The sequence below is a fragment of the Nicotiana sylvestris genome, chromosome 8 (assembly GCF_000393655.2).
Source record: "Nicotiana sylvestris chromosome 8, ASM39365v2, whole genome shotgun sequence".
In the NCBI taxonomy this organism is placed as follows: domain Eukaryota; kingdom Viridiplantae; phylum Streptophyta; class Magnoliopsida; order Solanales; family Solanaceae; genus Nicotiana; species Nicotiana sylvestris.
The window spans coordinates 10,927,027-10,948,287 of NC_091064.1; the positions used below are offsets into that span (position 1 = coordinate 10,927,027).

Genomic DNA, 21,261 nt, shown 5'->3' on the forward strand with positions numbered 1-21,261 from the left:
CTAAATTCATTTGGGTGGTGAAAATTAGATTTTTAACAAGCTTAAATATGTGGGTTTAAATTCCGAATTTGATTTTGTGAGAAATTTGGAGTGAGTGTTATTTAGACTTGTTAGAAATAGTATAAGGAGGTTGTATATAAAATTTGAAGTCATTTAATGGAGATTTGGACAGGTTTTGGACAAGAATTACAACTGAAAATCGTGGAAGAAGTTCGTCTACAGACGCTTGTATAAGGTGTATAATAATGTATAAGATGTGCTTATACACTCATATACACTATTATACAAGATTATACATAATTATATAAAAAATTGACTTCGTCTTCTTCCCTGCGTCTTTTCTGAAATTTAACTCAAATCTTGCTCAAATCTACTCCAAACCATTTCAAATTTAAATTTTGAACTCTTCTTGATATTTTCAATCAATTGGAACACTACACAATACAAACAACTAACAAGCTGAAAAAGTCATATTTTCGAAAGCAAAGCTTTTGATGGCCTTCAATGGTGGACTTCTACTCTTTAATTTTTTTACATTGCAACCAGTTGACATAGGGGGAGAAGCAGTAATGCGGACGGCCCCTTGAAGCATATGTAAAAGATGTGAGAAGAAGAGAGAGTGAAAACAATGGTTGTGAGAACACAGATTTAACTCTATAGCTTTTAGAAGCAATGGTTATAAGAACACAGATTTTGAATTTGCAAGAGCTACTGTTTTCAAAATATGTGCAATATGGGCTAAGTCGGGTAAAATTTAAAAACATGAGCCATTTTTTGTTATGATGTGAAGTCATATGTATTTTCTTGTAATTCTTTCTATTTATAATCGTCTCATTAAGTATAAAATTAAAAAAAAAAAATTTTGATTATTAAAAAGGAGAATCACCATATCATTGGGACAGAAAGAGTACATACTATATTAGACTACTAATATATTATATTACAAATCATTTTAGAAAGCCAAAGGCTTTTTAGAGGTCAATTGGTTTGCACCAACACCTACTACGAGTAGTTGGTGCTTTCTTGGGATTAAACTTTTCTTTCCCATAAATTAGAAGAAACAAACAAAAATATCTAGGCGAACGAAAGAACAGCAGAATATATTACAAGTTTCTTTATCCACTACTTCCTCCGGTCTACTTTAAGTGATTTTTTCACCTTTTTTGTAGTTCACAATATTTAATTTTTTCAGATATAAAAAAGAAATTATTTTCTTTTTTTCAAAGATGTCTTTTGAATAAAGAGCCTAAAAGTAATTTGTTATATTTCTAATGAGCAAATTAAGGTTAATATGATCAATTTCATTATTAACTAATGCTAAAAGCTGAATTTCTTAATATGTGTGAAAAGAATAAAAAAATTACTTAAAGTGGACCGGAGGGAGTATTGATTTGGCACACCTATTAAAAAATAATAAATAACATGATACTTTTACTATATTACCCACATTTATTATATGTTGAAAAATAACAAGTATTCCCTTCTGTCTACTTTAATTGATTTTTTGGCTGTTTTCGCACATATTAAGGAATCCACCTTTTAGTATTAATTAACATAAAAATTGACCATATTAACCTTATTAACTTGTTCATTGGAAATGCAACAAATACTCCTAGTTTATTTACTCTAAGACAACTTTAATTAGAAAAAAGAAGTTACTTGCAATATTAAAAAATCAAATATTATGGACCACAAAAATATATATCAAAAAATTAATTAAAGTGGACTAGAGGGAGTAGTATTTAATAAGAAAGGTAAAGTAGGTATAAAACGGTAAATTATTTGACTTTCGAAACTAAATAAGTAAAAGTGAACATTTATTTTAGTTTAGTGAACAAGTAAACTTGGATGGAGATGTAGTTTCGGAAAAGAGATATTTTAGCACACAATTTGGAAGTTGCAATTTGACTCGAGGTATTATAGTTCTAACTTTATTTAATTGCAAGAACGCGTAAAGTACTAATTGCAGTATTGATTACAAGTATAAAGCAGATAATGACTTGCTTATTATTTTAATTAATAGCATTATTATATAGAGCTAGAGGATGGTGTACTCAGGATTAAGAAACTGCCAATAGGTCTGCAAGTGTGAAACGAAAACGAAAGGATGGGGTCCATCAGCAGCAAAAGGTGATGAATAAATAAAAACCTAAAAGAATAAAAAAAAATTGGGTGAAAAAGACCGATAAATTGACTTAATATTATCAAATAATTATCAGGAGGAATAATACTTGTGAAAACAGTCAAAAAATTAATTATAGTGGATCAGAGAGAGTACCTTATTGCAACATCATTAAATATAAAAAGATGTGTTTTTTTTAACAAACTAAAAATTACATTATTTTATGAGAAAAATGTTATTCAATAAACCAAAAAGAGTTTAATTTATACACTCCCTTTACCTTGAATTGAGTATTTAGTTATTATTTGAATGTAAATAAAGACAGGAATAAATCTGAAAAATGAAAAAGTAGGGAAAAAGTTTAGTACTTTTTTCCATTTATAAGAAAATTCAATAAATACTAAACTAAAGGTATTTGTTAAAAGCCAAAAAGAGCAACAGAAAGTGGAAAAATCCAAATAAAAAGAAAAAAGAGTAATCCTCATCCTCCGTCAGCGCCACGTCAATAGGCGAAGGCCAAAAAACCCGGCCCTATTGAGATATTATCCAGAAGAAGTTGACAAGTAAAATGAGTACTAAAATAGGTACGAAGATTTTATATTACTCCACGCGCTAATAAATTTCCTATACATACAGTTCCACTTGTATCTATAGGCGCGTCTTTGTAAAGCACATTATAAATATAGAGCCAAACCCAAAACCCCTTCATTCTATCTTCACTACTTGCTTTCTCCATCTAAAAACCTCCATTTTTTTTAGCTTTAACTCAGTCAGCATAATAATACAAAGGACAATATTCTTGATATAAATATATTCAGGTATTTATTTTCTTTCCTTCTTTATGTCTATTTTTTCATTTATATTTGATTGATAAGGTTACAGCTTTTTGTGGTTTGGATTTGTTGTGTGGCAAACTTTTTTTTTCTTTTTATCTAGAAAAAAGATTCAAGAGTTTTAATTTAATTTGGATAGAAATTAGGCCAGTGGTTTACAAAATAATAATATCTGAACTCTACTTTAAGTTTTAGCTGGGCAAGATTTGGATATATCTATTGCATTTACAGCTCTGGATTTGACCTGGTAGAGTTATGTCTTATGACCTTATTAATCCCCAAAAATTGCCTGGAAAAATAGATTTTTCTTTGCTTTGGTTGGGATTGGGGGGGAGGAGAGAAGGTAGATAGGAAGATATAAACTTAAATTAGTTGAAATTTGAAGATAGAGATGAAAAATGATTGTTGAAAGTTGAAATTGTGTTTGGACATGAAAGGAATTTGAAGTTTTGTGGGTAGAAAACTTCAAAAACTACTCTAGAGTTGTTTTTGGGATTTTAAGATTTTATTTTCAAAATCTGTCAAAAAAAATGGTTACAATCTATAAACAAACAGACATTTAAAAACAAAATTTGAAGAAAAGCTCCCGAATTTTATGGCCAAAATGGAGCTTAAGTAATATAAATTGCAAAGTTTACTTCTTTCATAGAGATCTTTATACTCTTACTAGTAAATCAAACATCATACTTGGACCTTTGCCTTACTCCTTTGAATATTTTGAGAACCAACCTTTAGAAGGACAAAGTGAAATATTTACTTTTATGTTTCAGTGTCAGTGTTTGCAAATCTCCATATTAGTTATGTCTAAATAATTTCCACATATTTTTGTTTGTTCTGGCTGTATCGAGATCCTGAAATTCTAATCCTTTTCTCTCTCGGAATATGTTTCTACAGGCGCTAATAGCAATCAATAACATTACATCGAAAAGCAGGATATGGCCCTAGATCTTCATTTCCAAGAGCAAATAACAGAGACAACTTTTGACGAGCGTAGTACTCCCTTAGAGAAGTGGAAGACGACGTGTGATGATGACCTCGAAGACAATCGCTCTGGTGGTTTTGATTGTAATATATGCCTGGATTGTGTGCATGATCCCGTTGTTACATTTTGTGGTCACCTCTATTGCTGGCCTTGCATTTACAAGTGGATTCAATTCCAGAGCATCCCTTCAGAAAATTCGGATCACCAACAGCCTCAATGCCCTGTTTGCAAGGCTGAAGTTTCACAAAAAACCTTGATTCCACTCTATGGCCGCGACCAAGCTACAAAACCATCTGAAGACGACGTTCAAAGTAAAGGTATGGTCATACCACAAAGGCCTCCAAGTCTAAGATGGGGGGGTCACACACTGATGTCAACTACCGATTCACATCCATTCCAGCAACTTCACCATCGAAGCCAGCAGTCTCAAACACATCAGTCTTATCCTGCCATCCCTGATGGCACGACAATGAACGTTGTACATCCCATGATTGAGGAAATGGTTTATGCACGAGTATTTGCAAATGCTTCACCAACGTTGTATTCATATCCAAACTCATATCACCAAGCAGGGAGCAGTAGTTTGAGAATGAGACGGCAACTATTACTTGCTGATAAATCACTTGGCAGAGTGTATTTTTTCTTCTTCTGTTGCGTAGTGGCATGTCTCCTCTTGTTTTGACCACTTTTTCCTCTACATTTGTATACATTTAGAAATATGAATACAATAGTAGAAGATGAATATACGAGCTTGGCTCAATGTTACATGCCAAGGAAGTTTTTCCATCTTTTTTCTGGCTAGGACTATTAGTGAATTTTAGCCTGTGACAGCAACTTTGTTGCTATTTTTACCAGATTACCTATTAGTGCATATCAAGAAACCTGCCTATAATTACCTAATAAGTGATCTGATTGTATATAAAAATTACAGTGTCTGTGCTTAGAAACTCATTCTGGCTCTCACAAAAAAAAAAAAAAAAAAAAAAAGAACATAAGGCGTGCCAGTAACTTAAACTTCATCCATTCAGGTGCATATCCAAGAAGCTGTTTATTGCAGAGTTACTACTTATTAGAAGCAACTGCTAATTCCTGTCTGAAAAAAGGAGAGGAAAAATAGTTATTAATACTTGCATTAGGGTAGGCGGTTTACTTCACACCCCTTAGGGTGCCACCCTTCCCCGGAGCCGGTGTGAATGAAAGATGCTTTGTGCACCGGGCTACCGTTTTTTGCTTGAGCTGGAAACAACACTACGTCTAATGCTCATCTTGATTCAGGGAGATTTGCAAAAATAGCATTTTTCAGTGTTTAGCCTATATCTTGCCACCCTCTATCACTAGGAATTTATCCATGAATAGCTACCAGATGATGAATGGCAATTGCACATCCTTATGCCATATCCTTGTGTCAAATGCTAAAACATCTATTTTCTGGCTAGGAAATGAAGTTCTCATGTTCTTGTTTTTGTGAACGAAATGAGAGAATGGTTTTTTCCATTTTTATGTATTTGATTTTCTTTATTTTAATTTTCCTAGATTCGAAAAATTGATGTTTGATTATGGTAAGTTTAAAACCGTAAAACTCATAATCAAAGAGAAAAATTAAGAAAGTCTCACTTGCCTCAGTTTGCAATTAATGTTCTTTTAAAGCTATATTAATTAAATTTGGTGCATACACTGGATACACGTAATGCTTTTTCTACGGATATTTTTAACCATAATTTTCATAAGCAAAGATGAGATAAGTTTTTTCCTATTTCATTATGAATATGTGACGTAGCGAAAGTTTCTCAAGGGAGCAAAAGGTTATAAAGAAGAACATTATCTTTGAAATTAATTATAATAATAAAAACTAAAATTAGCTACGAACTTCCTCAATTATTAATCGCTAAATCGCTGGTAGCTAACATAATTTCTTAATAATATGTCGTTAATTCATCACTAAATAGGATTAGCAATAAATTTTTGTGCTTATCTACAAAATTTATCTATCAATAATTGCTGTTTTTTAGTAGTGAATTCTTGGTCTTTAAATAATAATATCATTTACCGTTACAAGGGAACAGAAAAGAGATTTTGTTTTTCTTTGAATAAGTGCATATGCATTAATGCGTTTCGTTCAATAATATGTATAAGGGATGTAGATGCATTATATAAAAGAAAGTTTATTTAATTAAATTATATATTGGAGATAAAATATGGTTTCGTGCTTTTGCAATTTGATTTGATGCCACATTACCATTAAGATAGGCCCTTATTGTCAACTTATTCTTTCCTTTCATTTCTTAATTTATTTTGAGGAGCAAGACAATCCAATCAACCAGCTTGTCAATGAGATTCCCTACCAAATACCGATAAGCAGAGCGGACCTATGTGTCGTGGTGAGGGATCATTGCACCCCGTAAATTTTGGCAGAAATCTTGTATATTTATATACGTATATCTTAAAAATAATTTCATAAATAATTTGACACTGAATACTAAAATCTTTGGGAACACTAGTTAAGCAAAATAGTGATGCCTCCGTTACGTTAAAATTTCGGGTCCGCCTCTACGAATGAGGTAACATACCATATGATATGCTCATCAGTCTATCTATGTACATCGTTTCATACAATTTTTCTAGAGTAAATTTCAAACTCCCTTAACTTTTAATGATTAGAAAATAATATTTCTTTCACATTTTGAATTAAAACAATAATCCCTTTGATTTTTAACAATATTTTGGTGAGCTTTAATTATATTACTACAAAGAAAAAAGTATTGACATACATAGAGCAGAAGTTGATAAATACATCTATCGCAATAAAGTTTATTACACATTGAAGAGTCGGCCTAACATGTTTGCCAAGGTACACAAAGGAGTTCTATGAATTAATTATCTATCTTAAAAACCAAACCTAAGGTGGCATTTGTTTTGAATATTCAGTTTTTGAGTTTTTGCAAAAAAAAAAAAAAAAAATTAAAATGTTTGTTTGAGCTTTTCTACATATCAATCTCAACAGACGACTCCCTCTTGTCTGCTACCCCTTGCCATCCGTCGGAGGCGAATTTAGAATTTTTAGTACATGGGTATACTACTAAGAAAAATGAGGAAAAAATGTATCTAGCGAAAATTGATCCTTATACCTTTTGGTAAATAACTCAACATTCAACCAAGTGCACCATTCAACCTTTTTGAAATATGGATGCCAACAGTTAATATTATACTAATTTAGAAAATATGTACATAAAATATCTAATTTTACATAGAGATTATGGGTTCACGTGCCCCGTAATTACACCTATAAATTCGCCCCTGCACCCACTCTCATAATTATATATTGGTGATAAGGACAAGAAAATGCTGGGCAATTTCATTTTGACAATCTTGATTGTGACATAGTCTAATATATGTCTATTTTTTCAATCCTCATGTTTAGTGCTTGAATATTCCACTCCTACATAAGTAAAAGTTAGCAGTATTTTCTTTTTTGTTCGACGATCGTCTGAACAGTGGCGGAGTCAGAATTTGAAGTTTATGGGTTTTAAAATTCAGTTTTTGAGTCTTTGCAAAAAAATGTTTGTTTGAGCTATTCTACATATCAATCTCAACAGACGTCTTCCTCTTGTCTGTTATCCCTTGCCAACATCATCCACTCTCCAAACAACAATAACAAACTCAATGATTGTGAACACCTAATTTTTGCACTATTTCAACACCTCCTAAAGTTATTAGTGTTTGTTATTTTAATTATTTTTTTCAATTTTTGTGACTTTAATTGCATATTTCCTATCATAAAATACTAAAAAAAATAGTTCTTTCTTCATTTGTGCATTTTAAGAATTAACTAGTTGTTCAGTTGGTGAATTAATATAGTTAATTGATCATTAGAATAAGTTATTTAATTAATTTATTTGTGTAAAATTAGTTTAATAAGTAGGATTAAGGAAGAAATTTGGCCAAATTTGAAAGAAAAAGTGTCCAAGAGTGCAAGATAAAGGGTTGCCATTGAAAGGATCTGAAACTACGTAGTTTTGCCTCAAAACTACGTCGTTTCACTAAATGAAACAAGATTAAATCATACCCATCCATTCCATCTTGATCCAATGGATCTCATTCACACTTGGCTTAGGTATTTAAAGCCTCAAAAATCTGAAAATTATCCTCATTTTCACCCATAATTCTTTTCTCCTTCTTCTCTCTTCTCTCTCTCTTCACTCTCTCTACGCCGCCCCAGCTCCGCCCACCGCCGCCGGCCGGAAATTGCCGCCGCCGGCCGGAAATCGCCGCCGCCGGAGGACCACCTCCAAACACCTCCAAATTCACACCATGTAATCTCCACAACTTCCTCTTTTCATATCTCCAAACCAAATCCTTCAAAAATCCCTCAAACTCCTTGAATCTTAGATCTAGGAAACTTTCCCGTCACCTTTTTGCCCAAATTATTGAAGCTCCAACCACTACCACCTCACAATACCTACATCAATGGATAGAGCTCCTCAAGACCTAGCTATTGATGCCAATTTCACCCTGAAAATTCGGCGACCTCCCCGAACACCCTCTTTTGGCATAACACTATTTTTTTCGGCCACTTGAATTGTAAAATGGTAAAATCCTATTCTTTTTCATGGCTGATTTTTTATTTTTATTATTAATTATTTTAGCATTAGTTTTTGAAGTTTTGGAATGTTAAATTTACTGTTTTTGCACTTATTGAAGTAGTAAAATAGCTTTGTGTTAATTAAAGTGAGGTAGTGAGGAAATGCTTGAGAGTATATGGTAAAATCGTAATTTTGCCCCGTTATTAATTTTTTTAGTTAAAGTTAGTTTCTATCTTGTTTCTTCATTTAATTCATTTTTTATTATGTTTGTCTAGTTGGTTTTATTAAATCGCTCCAGCGATAGCGTGCGTTTCGTTTGGCTTTAATAGTTAATTTTTGTTTGCTTACGATTGGTTCATAACACATGTGTGAAGTTTAATTACATGTTTTAATACCTGGTTTAGTTTGAATCAACAGGGTGATATTGATGTTGTTAAAATCTGAAGTTTATGTTATTTTATCACAAAATAAGGTGCTAGTAGCCTACTTTTACTAGTTAGGGTGGCTGAAATGATATGTTTTCTCTTTGTTTATGACATAGTAGATTTCCTTTGACCTTTGGACAGATTTTGAACAGTGTTTAGCACACAATGTCAGTTTTTGTCGGACAGAGATTTGGTGAACCAAAATCTTTCCAAATTTGCCTATTTAAGGGCTGTCCTTTCCTCACTTTGGAGGACTCCATCACACTTCCAGGGGCATTTTTTATAATTGCTTTGTCACAAAAACAAAAAAAAAATCAGCAATTGAACACATGAAAAGTAAGCTGAAATGGTGAGCTTTGGGAGTGAATCTTAGAGTGCAAACTTTTAAAAAAGTATAAGTCCTCTTTAGAGTTCGTTTCTAGGTTCCCTCTCTAAGTTTTCGGGTTGTTTTAACACGGATTTGCTGCTGGTTTTGCTGCTGGTTTTATGCTGCTTTAGTTGTTGAACTACTGTTTATTCTTTTGCTACCAGGTAATCCTTTATGACTCGTAATGTACGTATTTTCAGCAATGGGAACAACTTGAATATGTTGCACCATTTAAATGTGTTTGATGTGATGAATAGTTTGACAACAAAAGAGCTTGTATGTTATTGTTATGTATCAAGCATGTGATAATGTGAATATAGCCCTTCATAATACTTGAATATTGAGTTGTAAGTTTTTGAATGTGATATTTAAGTCGTTTATGGATTTTTTAAGCATGTTTTCAAGCTATTATATCTGAGTAACAATGCTAAGTATGCCATGAATGACTTTAAGTGTATAACACATAGCATGAGTTCGTTTTAGTTGCTGAAATTTCACTGCCAACATATGCTTCTAGGAATGCTGTGATAATATCTTTGTGAATCTAGCCATTTTGCCGAATTTGCAAAAATGGCTATTTTTGTAAAGTAGGCGTTTATACAATTGTGACTATGTAGTTAAGGGTCATGAACTCAAACTAAGTAAAGAGCTAAGATTGTATCAACTTTGGGCCTTATTGAATCAAAGATAAAAGTTGGCTCATTTACCTTTAAACAACAAAATTACTCATTTTCTTCTATATAGCATTGGGCCAATTGAAATTCATTTCTTGGCTTATTTTAATAATAAATTCCAGCATCCCAAAAGTTCCATACAAGCTGACCCATTTTTTTTAACAAGAAATTGACTCATTTTTTTTAAAATAGATAAAGTTGGTCCAACATTTATTTGCATAATTTTTCCCAACTACAAAGCTCGAAATAATAATAATAATATCAGATTTTTCTACTATTTTAATTAACTAGTTTCCCTTTAATTAATTTAAACATTAGGCAAATAGTAGGTGCACTTTAACTTCACGGACTCACTTGTGTAGCGTGACGCTTAACTTTTGATAAGTTAATTCATCAATTTCATGTCATATTCAATAGTTTTAATTAATTTATAAATCTTTTTTCATAATCACGGATTCGCTTGCGTAGCGTGGTAGTGATATTTAATAAATTTTCTGGAAAAAAAGAGAGTTAATGTTTCCTCCAATACAATAGCAGCAATTTTTCAAAAGTAAATAATTTGCTAACAATCATCTGTCATGACTGCGGATTCGCTTGCGTAGCGTCGTTATGACTAAATAATAAATTCCGTCGATCACGCATTCACTTGCGTAGTGTGGTTATGACATCTTATTATTCAAAAATATTCTTTAATTTTTTCTAATAATCAAGAGATAAAAGAGGATAGGTAAAACACGAAAATAATATAAATCACAGTTTGTCCAAAATTAATTCAAGCCAAGTTTAAGTCAATAAAGCGACCGTGCTAGAACCACGAGACTCGGGGAATGCCTTATACCTTCTCCCCGGTCAACAGAATTCCTTAACCGAACTTTGTTTTTACGGACCGATTAAAATAGAGTCAACCTTTCCTTTGACTAGGGATCCAAATAAATGGTGACTTGGAACACCGAAAAAATCAATTCTAAGTGGCGATTCCGAACAATAAAATAATCCATATTCAAATTTTGTCACTTTAATTGGAAAAACTCTTTGGCCCATACACATATTATTATTATTTTGAGGGGTAGAAAAGGGATGTGACAGCTCTGTCGACTCTGCTGGGGACAACCAGAATTCGAGCTTGTACATGTTGACTTTTATTTGGCTTTATTAATTTTGTATATACTGTGATTTATTTGGGTATAATGTGCCACTTGTTTACTTTTTACCGCTTTGATATTTTTGAATGGTACATATAAACTGTCTTCTCACGTACCCCCTCCGAGTCTTCTTGAATTAAAATTGGGCATTTGCTTGACATAGCCCGCTTTCTTTGAGATAGCCGAGGTGTTTGTCACCCGGTGAAGGATTTTAGTCACACCTATTTTAGGCGTGGAGCACCACCAGTTAAGCCAGAAAGTAATGTTACCGGTACTCTGACCCTCCTCGGCTTGAGTTGTCCGCTCGAGTAAGCCAGTCTAGATACCTTTTCCACCAAGATTTAAACCTAGGAGAACAAACCTCATACCGGATTTTTCCTAGTAGGTTCGCTCTATGTGCATCACATGCATTTGACTTAGCGAAACTCGGCACAGTGGCCGGGTCCGTATAAGACAGGTATCCTATTTGAGACCATCATGTTCACGTATGTGCTACTTGATACATCATTTGGAAGGCTTACTTGCATTGTCGACCGGCTTTAGAAAGTTAGTGTAGCAGAATTATTAAAAAAAAAAGGTACCCAGTTTGACCGAACTACGCGGGTCTGATTCTCATCGGATGTGAGATACGTAGGCAAACCTCATCGGTTCCGGCCCCCAATTTTCAAAAAAAAAAATCAAATATATTCCCCTTTACTTCCTTCTTTAGAAAATAATTTCTTAGAGACCCCAATTTTCAAAAAATCAAAAAAAAATTCAAAAATATTTTCTTCTTTTTTCTTTTATAAATTTTTCTTCCACAAAAAAAATCAAAATCAGATTTTTTTTCTCTTCAAAAATCACAAAAAATAAATAAATGAAAGAAAAAATCGAAAATTCCAAAAAAAAAACAAATTTGGTGAATTCCAAGATTTTTTTTTTCTGCTTCAGAAGTTTTTATTTCAAAAATTGAAAAAAAAAATATTCGAACTTCAAAAATATTTTATTTCTTCTTTAGAAGTGTTTATTTCAAAAAATTCCAAAAATAAATAAAAATAATTTTTTTTTAATTCTTTTTGTCAACAATTCCAAAAACAAAATGAAAAAAAATCGAATTTCAAAAAAAAAATTGCTCTTTTTTAGAAGTCTCACTTTCAACAATTCAATAAAAAATTGAAATCTAAAAAAAAATTCTTTCTTCTTTTGAATCCTTTCTTTCTACCAAAAAAAAAATCCAAAATCATTTTCCTTGTTAGGAGTTTTCGTGGAGTTATTTGTATATGAGTAAAAAACGAGAGTTAGTTTGTGTACTTTATTCTTGATTTTTTCTGAACTACGTAATGATCTGATTCATGCGGCGTCATGATACGTAGACAATCCCCATCGGATTTGATCATAACCATAGAATTAACTGAGGAAAAAATAAACTAAAAAAAAAGAAAAAAAAGAAAAAAAAAGTGACAAAAATAAAAGAGTGACCAAAAAAAGGAGAATGCCAAAAAATAAAAAACGACAGAGACGAAAAAAATCAAGAGTGATTAAATAGAGGTAGAAATAAAAGAAAAGAGGTACATACTTAAAGGGTTAGTTAAGGCCGGGATGAAACATGCAACCGTTCAAACACATGGTAGAAATGTTTAACTATTAGGTGCATTGCATCCCCAACGTGTGATTTCCTATTTGTTAAATGTCTCAAAACTAACGAGGTTGTGATGTGAGCAAATTAGTCAGGTTCTTTTCAGGTGGTTGGTTTTGTTGGTATGTCGTGATGAACGCACAACCTTGCACGCGGCCACAACATTATACACAAAACCGAGCTCCACCTCCCAGAAATACACATCCTTACTCAGCTCCATATAATCCCCAACCAAATGATCTCCGATACAATCCTTGCCCAAGAGAGATCTATTGCAAAAGCTAATCAGGTTAGATCTCCGATATTGGTGAATCGTATTCAAGCTTGTTCCAGAAGCTAATCAGGTTAGATCTATTGCAGCCAGTGGCCCCGAAATGGCCGAACCCCGAGTCCCCCTCGCACCGAGCTGATGTTAGATGTGAATACCACTCTAGAGCAGTGGGACACAGCACAGAGGACCGTTGGACCCTCAAAAGGGTAGTTGAAGATTTGATTGAAACTGAAAGAATCGTTTTTCGGGATGAAGAAACTTATGATGTGATGAACAATCTGTTGTCTGCCCACCGAAGGCCGTTGCAGCCTTTGCCGAGATAGAAGAAAAGGCAAAAATGGTCGCCAAGCATGAAAGTTCCTCATCAAACGAGAGTCTTAGTGGCCAGTCTTGCTATCCTTTCTGCATCTGGATTATCTCAGGTGTGATCCGGATATTTTATCTTATTGTCTTACATTCTGATGCAAACCCTTCTATCTTCAAAAAATTGAAAAAAAAAATCAAATGAAATTAATATTTCATTTTCCAGGAATGTCTCTTTTCTTAATCTTGTCATTTTTCTTTCTTATTCTCTTTTTAGTTCTGTTAAATGCAGATTTCAATATCATGACATGCTTGCGGACTTCATGCCCAGATCCTGAAAGCTGTCAGGCCTCGAAATAATGAATCAAGGATTAGATCGCAATGAAGATAAAGTTTAAGGAAATAAAATAAAGAGTTGGAACAACTAAAGGAAAATTGGTTCCCGGATTGGAAAGGTCCGTACATTGCAATAAGAGTACTACCAAAAGAGTGCGTCGCACTTGGGACACATCGAAAGAAATGTCCCTGAAATAACTGTCAATGCAAATGTAGTCAAAAGGTACTATGGTGGATCCTCCATATAGTGCTAATATTCTCCAATTGGGATGACGAAGGTTTTCATTCTCGCTAACCAAATACTATCAACCCTTTGCAAATCCTTTGAGCCAGCTCCCATTCTTTGAACACCCTCTTTGGAACCTGAAAGTGTTATTGAAAAACGAAATGAAAAAAAAAAAAGAAAAAGAAGAAAAAAAATGTACAAAATAAAGAGGAAGAAAAGACAAAGGAAAAGAAAAATAAAAGAGGAAAAGGAAAGGAAAAAGAAAGAGCAAACAAAACAAAACAGAAAAACGAAAGAAAAAAAAGATCCCTGAACTACGTTCGACTTGATTCCGAAAGGATACGTAGGCAACCTCTCTCTGGGGTTCAGTCACACCAAAATAAAAATCCAAATTCCCCAAAAGTGAAACTGGGGCAGATGTTGTAATGGTCCGGCGATGATCCCGCCTGAATGGTTCCAAAGTTGTAATTCGATCCAAATCATTTTTACCCAAATCCTTTCAAGTCCTTCCGATCAATTGGTGAGAATGTTCAAGGATCAGAGAATACGACTACTTGGATCCGATGCAATAAAAATGAGAGAAATAAAATGAGAGAGTCTTATTGGTGAAAACCCACACGGGCACCATGAGGCGATGGTAAGAAGAGAAATGAAAAATAAGAGAGTCTTGTTAGTGAAAACTCGTAAAGAGCACTATAAGGCGAGAAGAAAAATGAGAGAGGTCAGCTCATGAAAACCCGCAAAGGGCACTCCTGATCGAAAAGAGGATCCTCACAACCATCGGCACCGATAGAGTCCTGGCAAGGTTTCTCGATTTTGAGGAAAACATTGTGATGAATTTCTGAGAGTCAGACGGTTTACACAGATCATGCATCCAGTCCAAAAGGCATGTCATGTTCATTGAAGTCCGCATGTACTCCAGATAAGTCCTTCTTTCCTTTCCCCGAAAGGGACACTTCTTGTTTTAAACTCATTCTCCATTCCATTGTTTGTTTTCTTTGAATCCATTTCGGTCTAACACTGTTCCGAAACTAAGACAAAGAAAGGATGGCAAGACTGATTTATAGGGTTCTCATTTGGCGCGAGCTAATGTGCAGAAAGGCACCCAGCCTCGTACGAGCATCAAGTCGACCCCGACTAGCCATGGCGGCCGATGCTTCGAAATCAAAACTCTTGGAAAGAGAAAATCAAATGGAGCGCCTTTAAAGGCAAATGAAGTTGAAAAGGTTGAGTCTCACGTGGCTAACCGTCTCGGCAAAGAGTTGTAAAAAGCCAAGGCATCCCAAATGCTCTGAATTTGAAGTTGGGAGAAAGAAGCCAGAAAAGAAAGGCCAACGAAGGCGAAATAAAATTGGAAAAGGTTAAGTCCCACGCGACTAGCCATTGTAGCAAAATTTGAGAAGCCAAAAGTTCCCCAATGTTCCGAAGAAAAGAAAAGAAAAAAATGATGAAAAAAAGAATATAAAAAAAAAAGAAAAAAAAAAGAGAAATCAGAAGGAAAAGGCCTACGAAGGCAAGAAAAAGTCGAAAAAGTTGAGTTCCACCAACCAATCATCATGACAAAGTCTAGAAAAGCTAGAGTTTCTCCAGAGTCAGAAAGGCAATCGGTATTCAGGAAGCAACAAGTTTCAGTTGAAAGGGCCGAGATCAAGTGATCAAAACAATCAAGGTCACAAAACCAACCACCACTTTGAAAACTCACAAATATTTCTTTGTTTGAAGCAGGAACACAACATGCAGAATGGTGATTCTAAAAGAACGAATGTCACCAAACGTAAGCTCCTTAAAATCTCTATTTTTCTTTTACTTTCGGCATACATCACTATTGTTCACACCTCCTATTTTTACGTAGCTTAACTCATGTAGAACATTTTCTCCTAGGGGATCCAGCTCATAGTTCCGGGTAGAAGTACTCTTCGCTCAGGTTGTTTTGCGTAGCTTAACTCAGGCAGAACTATTTTGCCTAGGGGGATCCAGCTCATATTTCCGGGTAGAAGTACTCTTTGCTCAGGGTGTTTTCCGCAGCTTAACTCAGGTAGAATCCTTTCGCCTAGGGGTATCCAGCTCATAGTTCCGGGTAGAAGTACTCTTCGCTCAGGGTGTTTTACGCAGCTTAACCCAAGTAGAACCGTTTCGCCTAGGGGGATCCAGCTCATAGTTTCCGGGTAGAAGTACTCTTCGCTCAGGGTGTTTTACATAGCTTAACCCAAGTAGAACCTTTTTGCCTAGGGGGATCCAGCTCATAATTCCGGGTAGAAGTACTCTTCGCTCCGGCTATTTTACGCAGCTTAACTCAGGTAGAACCGTTTCGCCTAGGGGGATCAAGCTCATAGTTCCGGGTAGAAGTACTCTTCGCTCAGGTTGTTTTGCGCAGCTTAACTCAGGTAGAGCTATTTCGCCTAGGGGGATCCAGCTCATAGTTTCCGGGTAGAAGTACTCTTCGCTCAGGTTGTTTTACATTAGCTTAACCCAAGTAGAACCTTTTCGCCTAGGGGAATCCAGCTCATAGTTTCCGGGTAGAAGTACTTTTTGCTCAGGGTGTTTTACGTAGCTTAACCCAGGTAGAACCGTTTTGCCTAGGGGGATCCAGCTCATAGTTCCGGGTAGAAGTACTCTTCGCTCATGTTGTTTTATGCAGCTTAACCTAGGTAGAACTTTTTCGCCTAGGGGGATCCAGCTCATAGTTTCCGAGTAGAAGTACTTTTCACTCAGGTTGTTTTACATTAGCTTAACCCAGGTAGAACATTTTCGCCTAGAGGGATCCAACTCATAGTTTCGGGTAGAAGTACTCTTCGCTCTGGTTGTTTTTACGTAGCTTAACCCAGGTAGAACTGTTTCACCTAGGGGGATCCAGATCATAATTTTCGGTAGAAGTACTCTTCACTCAGGGTGTTTTACGTAGCTTAACCCAGGTAGAATCATTTTGCCTAGGGGGATCCAGTTCGTAGTTCCGGGTAGAAGTAATCTTCGCTTAGGTTGTTTAATACAATTTAACTCAGATCGAACCTTTTTTCACCTAAAAGGATTCAACACTTTATCAATAATACATGGTGCTAACACTCGATTCTATTTCCTTCTAGTAAGAGAAGGTACCAGCCCTTGATTACATTTCCTTTCAGTAGTACGTGATACCGATCCCTGGTTACACAATCATTCGTTACCAAATTTTATCTCTTTTAGCTAGTTTATACTACTATTTCTGTCTACCTTTTCAATAAATTAGACAATTTACAAATTTCTCTAATAACTCACAAAATTGTTCTAGTGCCAGACTGGGGCAGAATTTTTTTTTGTTCATTTTTGATGGTTTTGCAGGCTCGGCCGTATAGCACAAGTGAAGATTAAAGCTTGCAGTTTCAGTTTCTCATCATAAGGAAGAAGTTTTTCGATCACAGGATATTTGGAGTTAACTTTGACAATGTGTCAGTAACTCAGCTTCTCAAGATTCATCTTCTCAATTTCAGATCAGGAAAGCAAGCAACTGAAATTGAGTCATAATCGTTTCTTCAAAGAGTATCAAAATCTAATCTAAGGTCAACGCAAATGAGCAGGTCAAGAATCAAGATTTGACTCCAGAAGACGCATAGATAGGAATTTTGTACTCTTAGTTTGCAGACATATATAATACTCTTCTCTTTTTCTTTTTTGATGTAAGAAGCGAGTAACAGCAATAGCAACCGCAACAACAACAACATCAACAGTCTTAACTCTAGTGTCCGGTAGTCCCAGCTACCAAATTTTTCCAAAACTACACTGACCTGATTCCTTTATAGCCAAGGATATGTAGGCAGCCACGGAAGCAAGGTTCGGTCACCTTTTTTTTCAAAAATAAAATTGCTTCCATTGGAGTGACATGTGAGCAAAAATTAGCTATGACATTCACTTTTCTTTGCACGAAAACTCTTCATGTTCTCAAGCAAAGAGGGGCAACTGTGAACACCTAATTTTTGCACTATTTTAACACCTCCTAAAGTTATTAGTGTTTTGTTATTTTAATTATTTTTCTCAAATTTTTTGACTTTAATTGCATATTTCCTATCATAAAATACTTTAAAAAAAATAGTTCTTTCTTCATTTGTGCATTTTAAGAATTAACTAGCTGTTCAGTTGGTGAATTAATCTAATTAATTGATCATTAGAATAAGTTATTTAATTAATTTATTTGTGTAAAATTAGATTAATAAGTAGGATTAAGGAAGAAATTTGGCCAAATTTGAAAGAAAAAGTGTTCAAGAGTGCAAGATAAAGGGCTGCCATTGAAAGGGTCTGAAACTACGTAGTTTTGCCTCAAAACTACGTCGTTTCACTAAATGAAACAAGATTAAATCATACTCATCCATTCCATCTTGATCCAATGGATCTCATTCACTCTTGGCTTAGGTATTTAAAGCCTCAAAAATCTGAAAATTATCCTCATTTTCACCCATAATTCTTTTCTCCTTCTTCTCTCTTCTCTCTCTCTTCACTCTCTCTACGCCGCCCCAGCTCCGCCCACCGTCGCCGGCCGGAAATCGCCGCCGGCGGCGGACCACCTCCAAACACCTCCAAATTCACACCATGTAATCTCCACAACTTCCTCTTTCCATATCTCCAAACCAAATCCTTCAAAAATCCCTCAAACTCCTTGAATCTTAGATCTAGGAAACTTTTCCGTCACTTTTTTGCCCAAATTATTGAAGCTCCAACCACTACCACCCCACAATACCTACATCAATGGATAGAGCTCCTCAAGACCTAGCTATTGATGCCAATTTCACCCTGAAAATCCAACGACCAAAATACGGCCAAATTCCGGCGACCTCCTCGAACACCCTCTTCTGGCATACTACCATTTTTTTCGGCTACTTGAATTATAAAATGGTAAAATCCAATTCTTTTTCATGGCTGATTTTTTATTTTTATTTTTCATATTTTATTTTTATTATTAATTATTTTAGCATTAGTTTTTGAAGTTTTGGAATGTTAAATTTTTTGTTTTTGCACTTGTTGAAGTAGTAAAATAACTTTGTGTTGATTAAAGTGAGGTAGTGAGGAAATGCTTGAGAGTATATGGTAAAATCGTAATACTGCCCCGTTATTAATTTTTTTGATTTTTTTTAGTTAAAGTTAGTTTCTATCTTGTTTCTTCATTTAATCCATTTTTGATTATGTTTGTCTAGTTGGTTTTATTAAATCGCTCCAGCAATAACGTGTGTTTCGTTTGGCTTTAATAGTTAATTTTTGTTTGCTTACGATTGGTTCATAATACATGTGTGAAGTTTAATTACATGTTTTAATACTTGGTTTAGTTTGAATCAACAGGATGATATTGATGTTGTTAAAATCTGAAGTTTATATTATTTTATCACAAAATAGAGTGCTAGTAGCCTACTTTTACTAGTTAGGGTGGCTGAAATGATATTTTTTCTCTTTGTTTCTGACATAGTAGATTTCCTTTGACCTTTGGACAGATTTTGAACAGTGTTTAGCACACAATGTAAGTTTTTGTCGGACAAACATTTGGTGAACCAAAATCTGTCCAAATTTGCCTATTTAAGGGTTGCCCTTTCCTCACTTTGGGGGGACTCCATCACACTTCCAGGGGGCATTTTTTATAATTGCTTTGTCACAAAAATAAAAAAAAATTCAGCAGTTGAACACATGAAAAGTAAGCTGAAATGGTGAGCTTTGGGAGTGAATCTTAGAGTGCAAACTTTTAAAAAAGTATAAGTCCTCTTTAGAGTTCTCTAAGTTTTCGGGTTGTTTTAACACGGATTTGCTGCTGGTTTTGCTGTTGTTTTTATGCTGCTTTAGTTGCTGAACTACTGTTTATTCTTTTGCTACCAGGTAATCCTTTATGACTCGTAATGTACGTATTTTCAGCAATTGGAACAACTTGAACATGCTGCACCATTTAAATTTGTTTGATGTGATGAATAGTTTGACAACAAAAGAGCTTGTATGTTATTGTTATGTATCAAGCATGTGATAATGTGAATATAGCCCTTCATAATACTTGAATATTGAATTGTAAGTTTTTGAATGTGATATGTAAGTCATTTATGGATTTTTAAGCATGTTTTCAAGCTATTATATCCGAGTAACAATGCTAAGTATGCCATGAATGACTTGAGGTGTATAACACATAGCATGAGTTTGTTTTAGTTGCTGAAATTTCACTGCCAACATATGCTTCTAGGAATGCTGTGATAATATCTTTGTGAATCTGGTCATTTTGCCGGATTTGCAAAAATGGTTATTTTTGTAAAGTGGGCGTTTATACAATTGTGACTGTAGTTAATGGTCATGGAGTCAAACTAAGTAAAGAGCTAAGATTGTATCAACTTTGGGCCTCATTGAATCAAATATAAAAGTTGGCCCATTTACCTTTAAACAACAAAATTACCCCTTTTTTTTCTATATAGCATTGAGCCAATTGAAATTCATTTCTTGGCCCATTTTAATAATAAATTCCCGCAGCCCAAAAGTTCCATACAAGCTGGCCCATTTTTTTTTAACAAGAAATTGGCTCATTTCTTTTAAAATAGATAAAGTTGGTCCAACATTTATTTGCATAATTTTTCCCAACTACAAAGCTCGAAATAATAATAATAATATCAGATTTTTCTACTATTTTAATTAACTAGTTTCCCTTTAATTAATTTAAACGTTAGGCAAATAGTAGGTGCGCTTTAACTTCACGGACTCACTTGTGTAGCGTGACGCTTAACTTTTGATAAGTTAATTCATCTATTTCATGTCATATTCAATAGTTTAAATTAATTTATAAATCTTTTGTCATAATCACGGATTCACTTGCGTAGCGTGGTAGTGACATTTAATAAATTTTCTGAAAAAAAAAGGTTAATGTTTTCTCCAACACAATTGCAGCAATTTTTCAAAAGTAAATAAGGTGCTAACAATCGTCTGTCATGACTGCGGATTCGCTTGCGTAGCGCTGTTATGACTAAATAATAAATTTCGTAGATCACGCATTCGCTTGCGTAGTGTGGTTATGACATCTTATTATTCAAAAATATTCTTTAAATTTTTCTAATAATCAAGAGATAAAAGAGGATAGGTAAAACACGAAAAAAATATAAATCACAGTTTGTCCAAAATTAATTCAAGCCAAGTTTAAGTCAATAAAGCGACCGTGCTAGAACCACGGGACTCGGGGAATGCCTTATACCTTCTCCCCGGTCAACAGAATTCCTTACCCGAACTTTGTTTTTACGGACCGATTAAAATAGAGTCAAACCTTCCTTTGACTAGGGATCCAAATAAATGGTGACTTGGAACACCGAAAAAATCAATTCTAAGTGGCGACTCTGAACAATAAAATAATCCCTATTCAAATTTTGTCACTTTAATTGGAAAAACTCTTTGGCCCATACACATATTAT

General features: G+C 34.4%; 1 protein-coding gene and 2 long non-coding RNA genes across 3 annotated transcripts; all 3 read left to right on the top strand.

Annotated features, from left to right (window-relative positions):
* The first annotated feature begins 2,816 nt into the window (after positions 1-2,816).
* On the top strand, positions 2,817-4,723 carry LOC104213659 (E3 ubiquitin-protein ligase RMA1H1-like). The gene is made up of 2 exons (XM_009763188.2): positions 2,817-2,940; positions 3,850-4,723. The coding sequence occupies exon 2, from the start codon at positions 3,891-3,893 to the stop codon at positions 4,617-4,619; it is 729 nt and encodes a 242-aa protein (XP_009761490.1). The 5' UTR covers positions 2,817-2,940; positions 3,850-3,890; the 3' UTR covers positions 4,620-4,723.
* A 3,357-nt stretch (positions 4,724-8,080) lies between these two features.
* Positions 8,081-9,701, top strand: LOC138874577 (uncharacterized). The gene is made up of 2 exons (XR_011401597.1): positions 8,081-8,523; positions 9,474-9,701. It is a non-coding gene; the product is annotated as an uncharacterized lncRNA (long non-coding RNA).
* Positions 9,702-18,291: 8,590 nt separating this feature from the next.
* LOC104242273 (uncharacterized) lies at positions 18,292-19,929 on the top strand. The gene is made up of 2 exons (XR_011401591.1): positions 18,292-18,736; positions 19,703-19,929. It is a non-coding gene; the product is annotated as an uncharacterized lncRNA (long non-coding RNA).
* Positions 19,930-21,261: the final 1,332 nt, after the last annotated feature.

Excerpts from the sequence above, each read along its gene's own strand:
- LOC104213659 (XM_009763188.2), top strand. The coding sequence starts at position 3,891 with ATGGCCCTAGATCTTCATTTCCAAGAGCAAATAACAGAGACAACTTTT.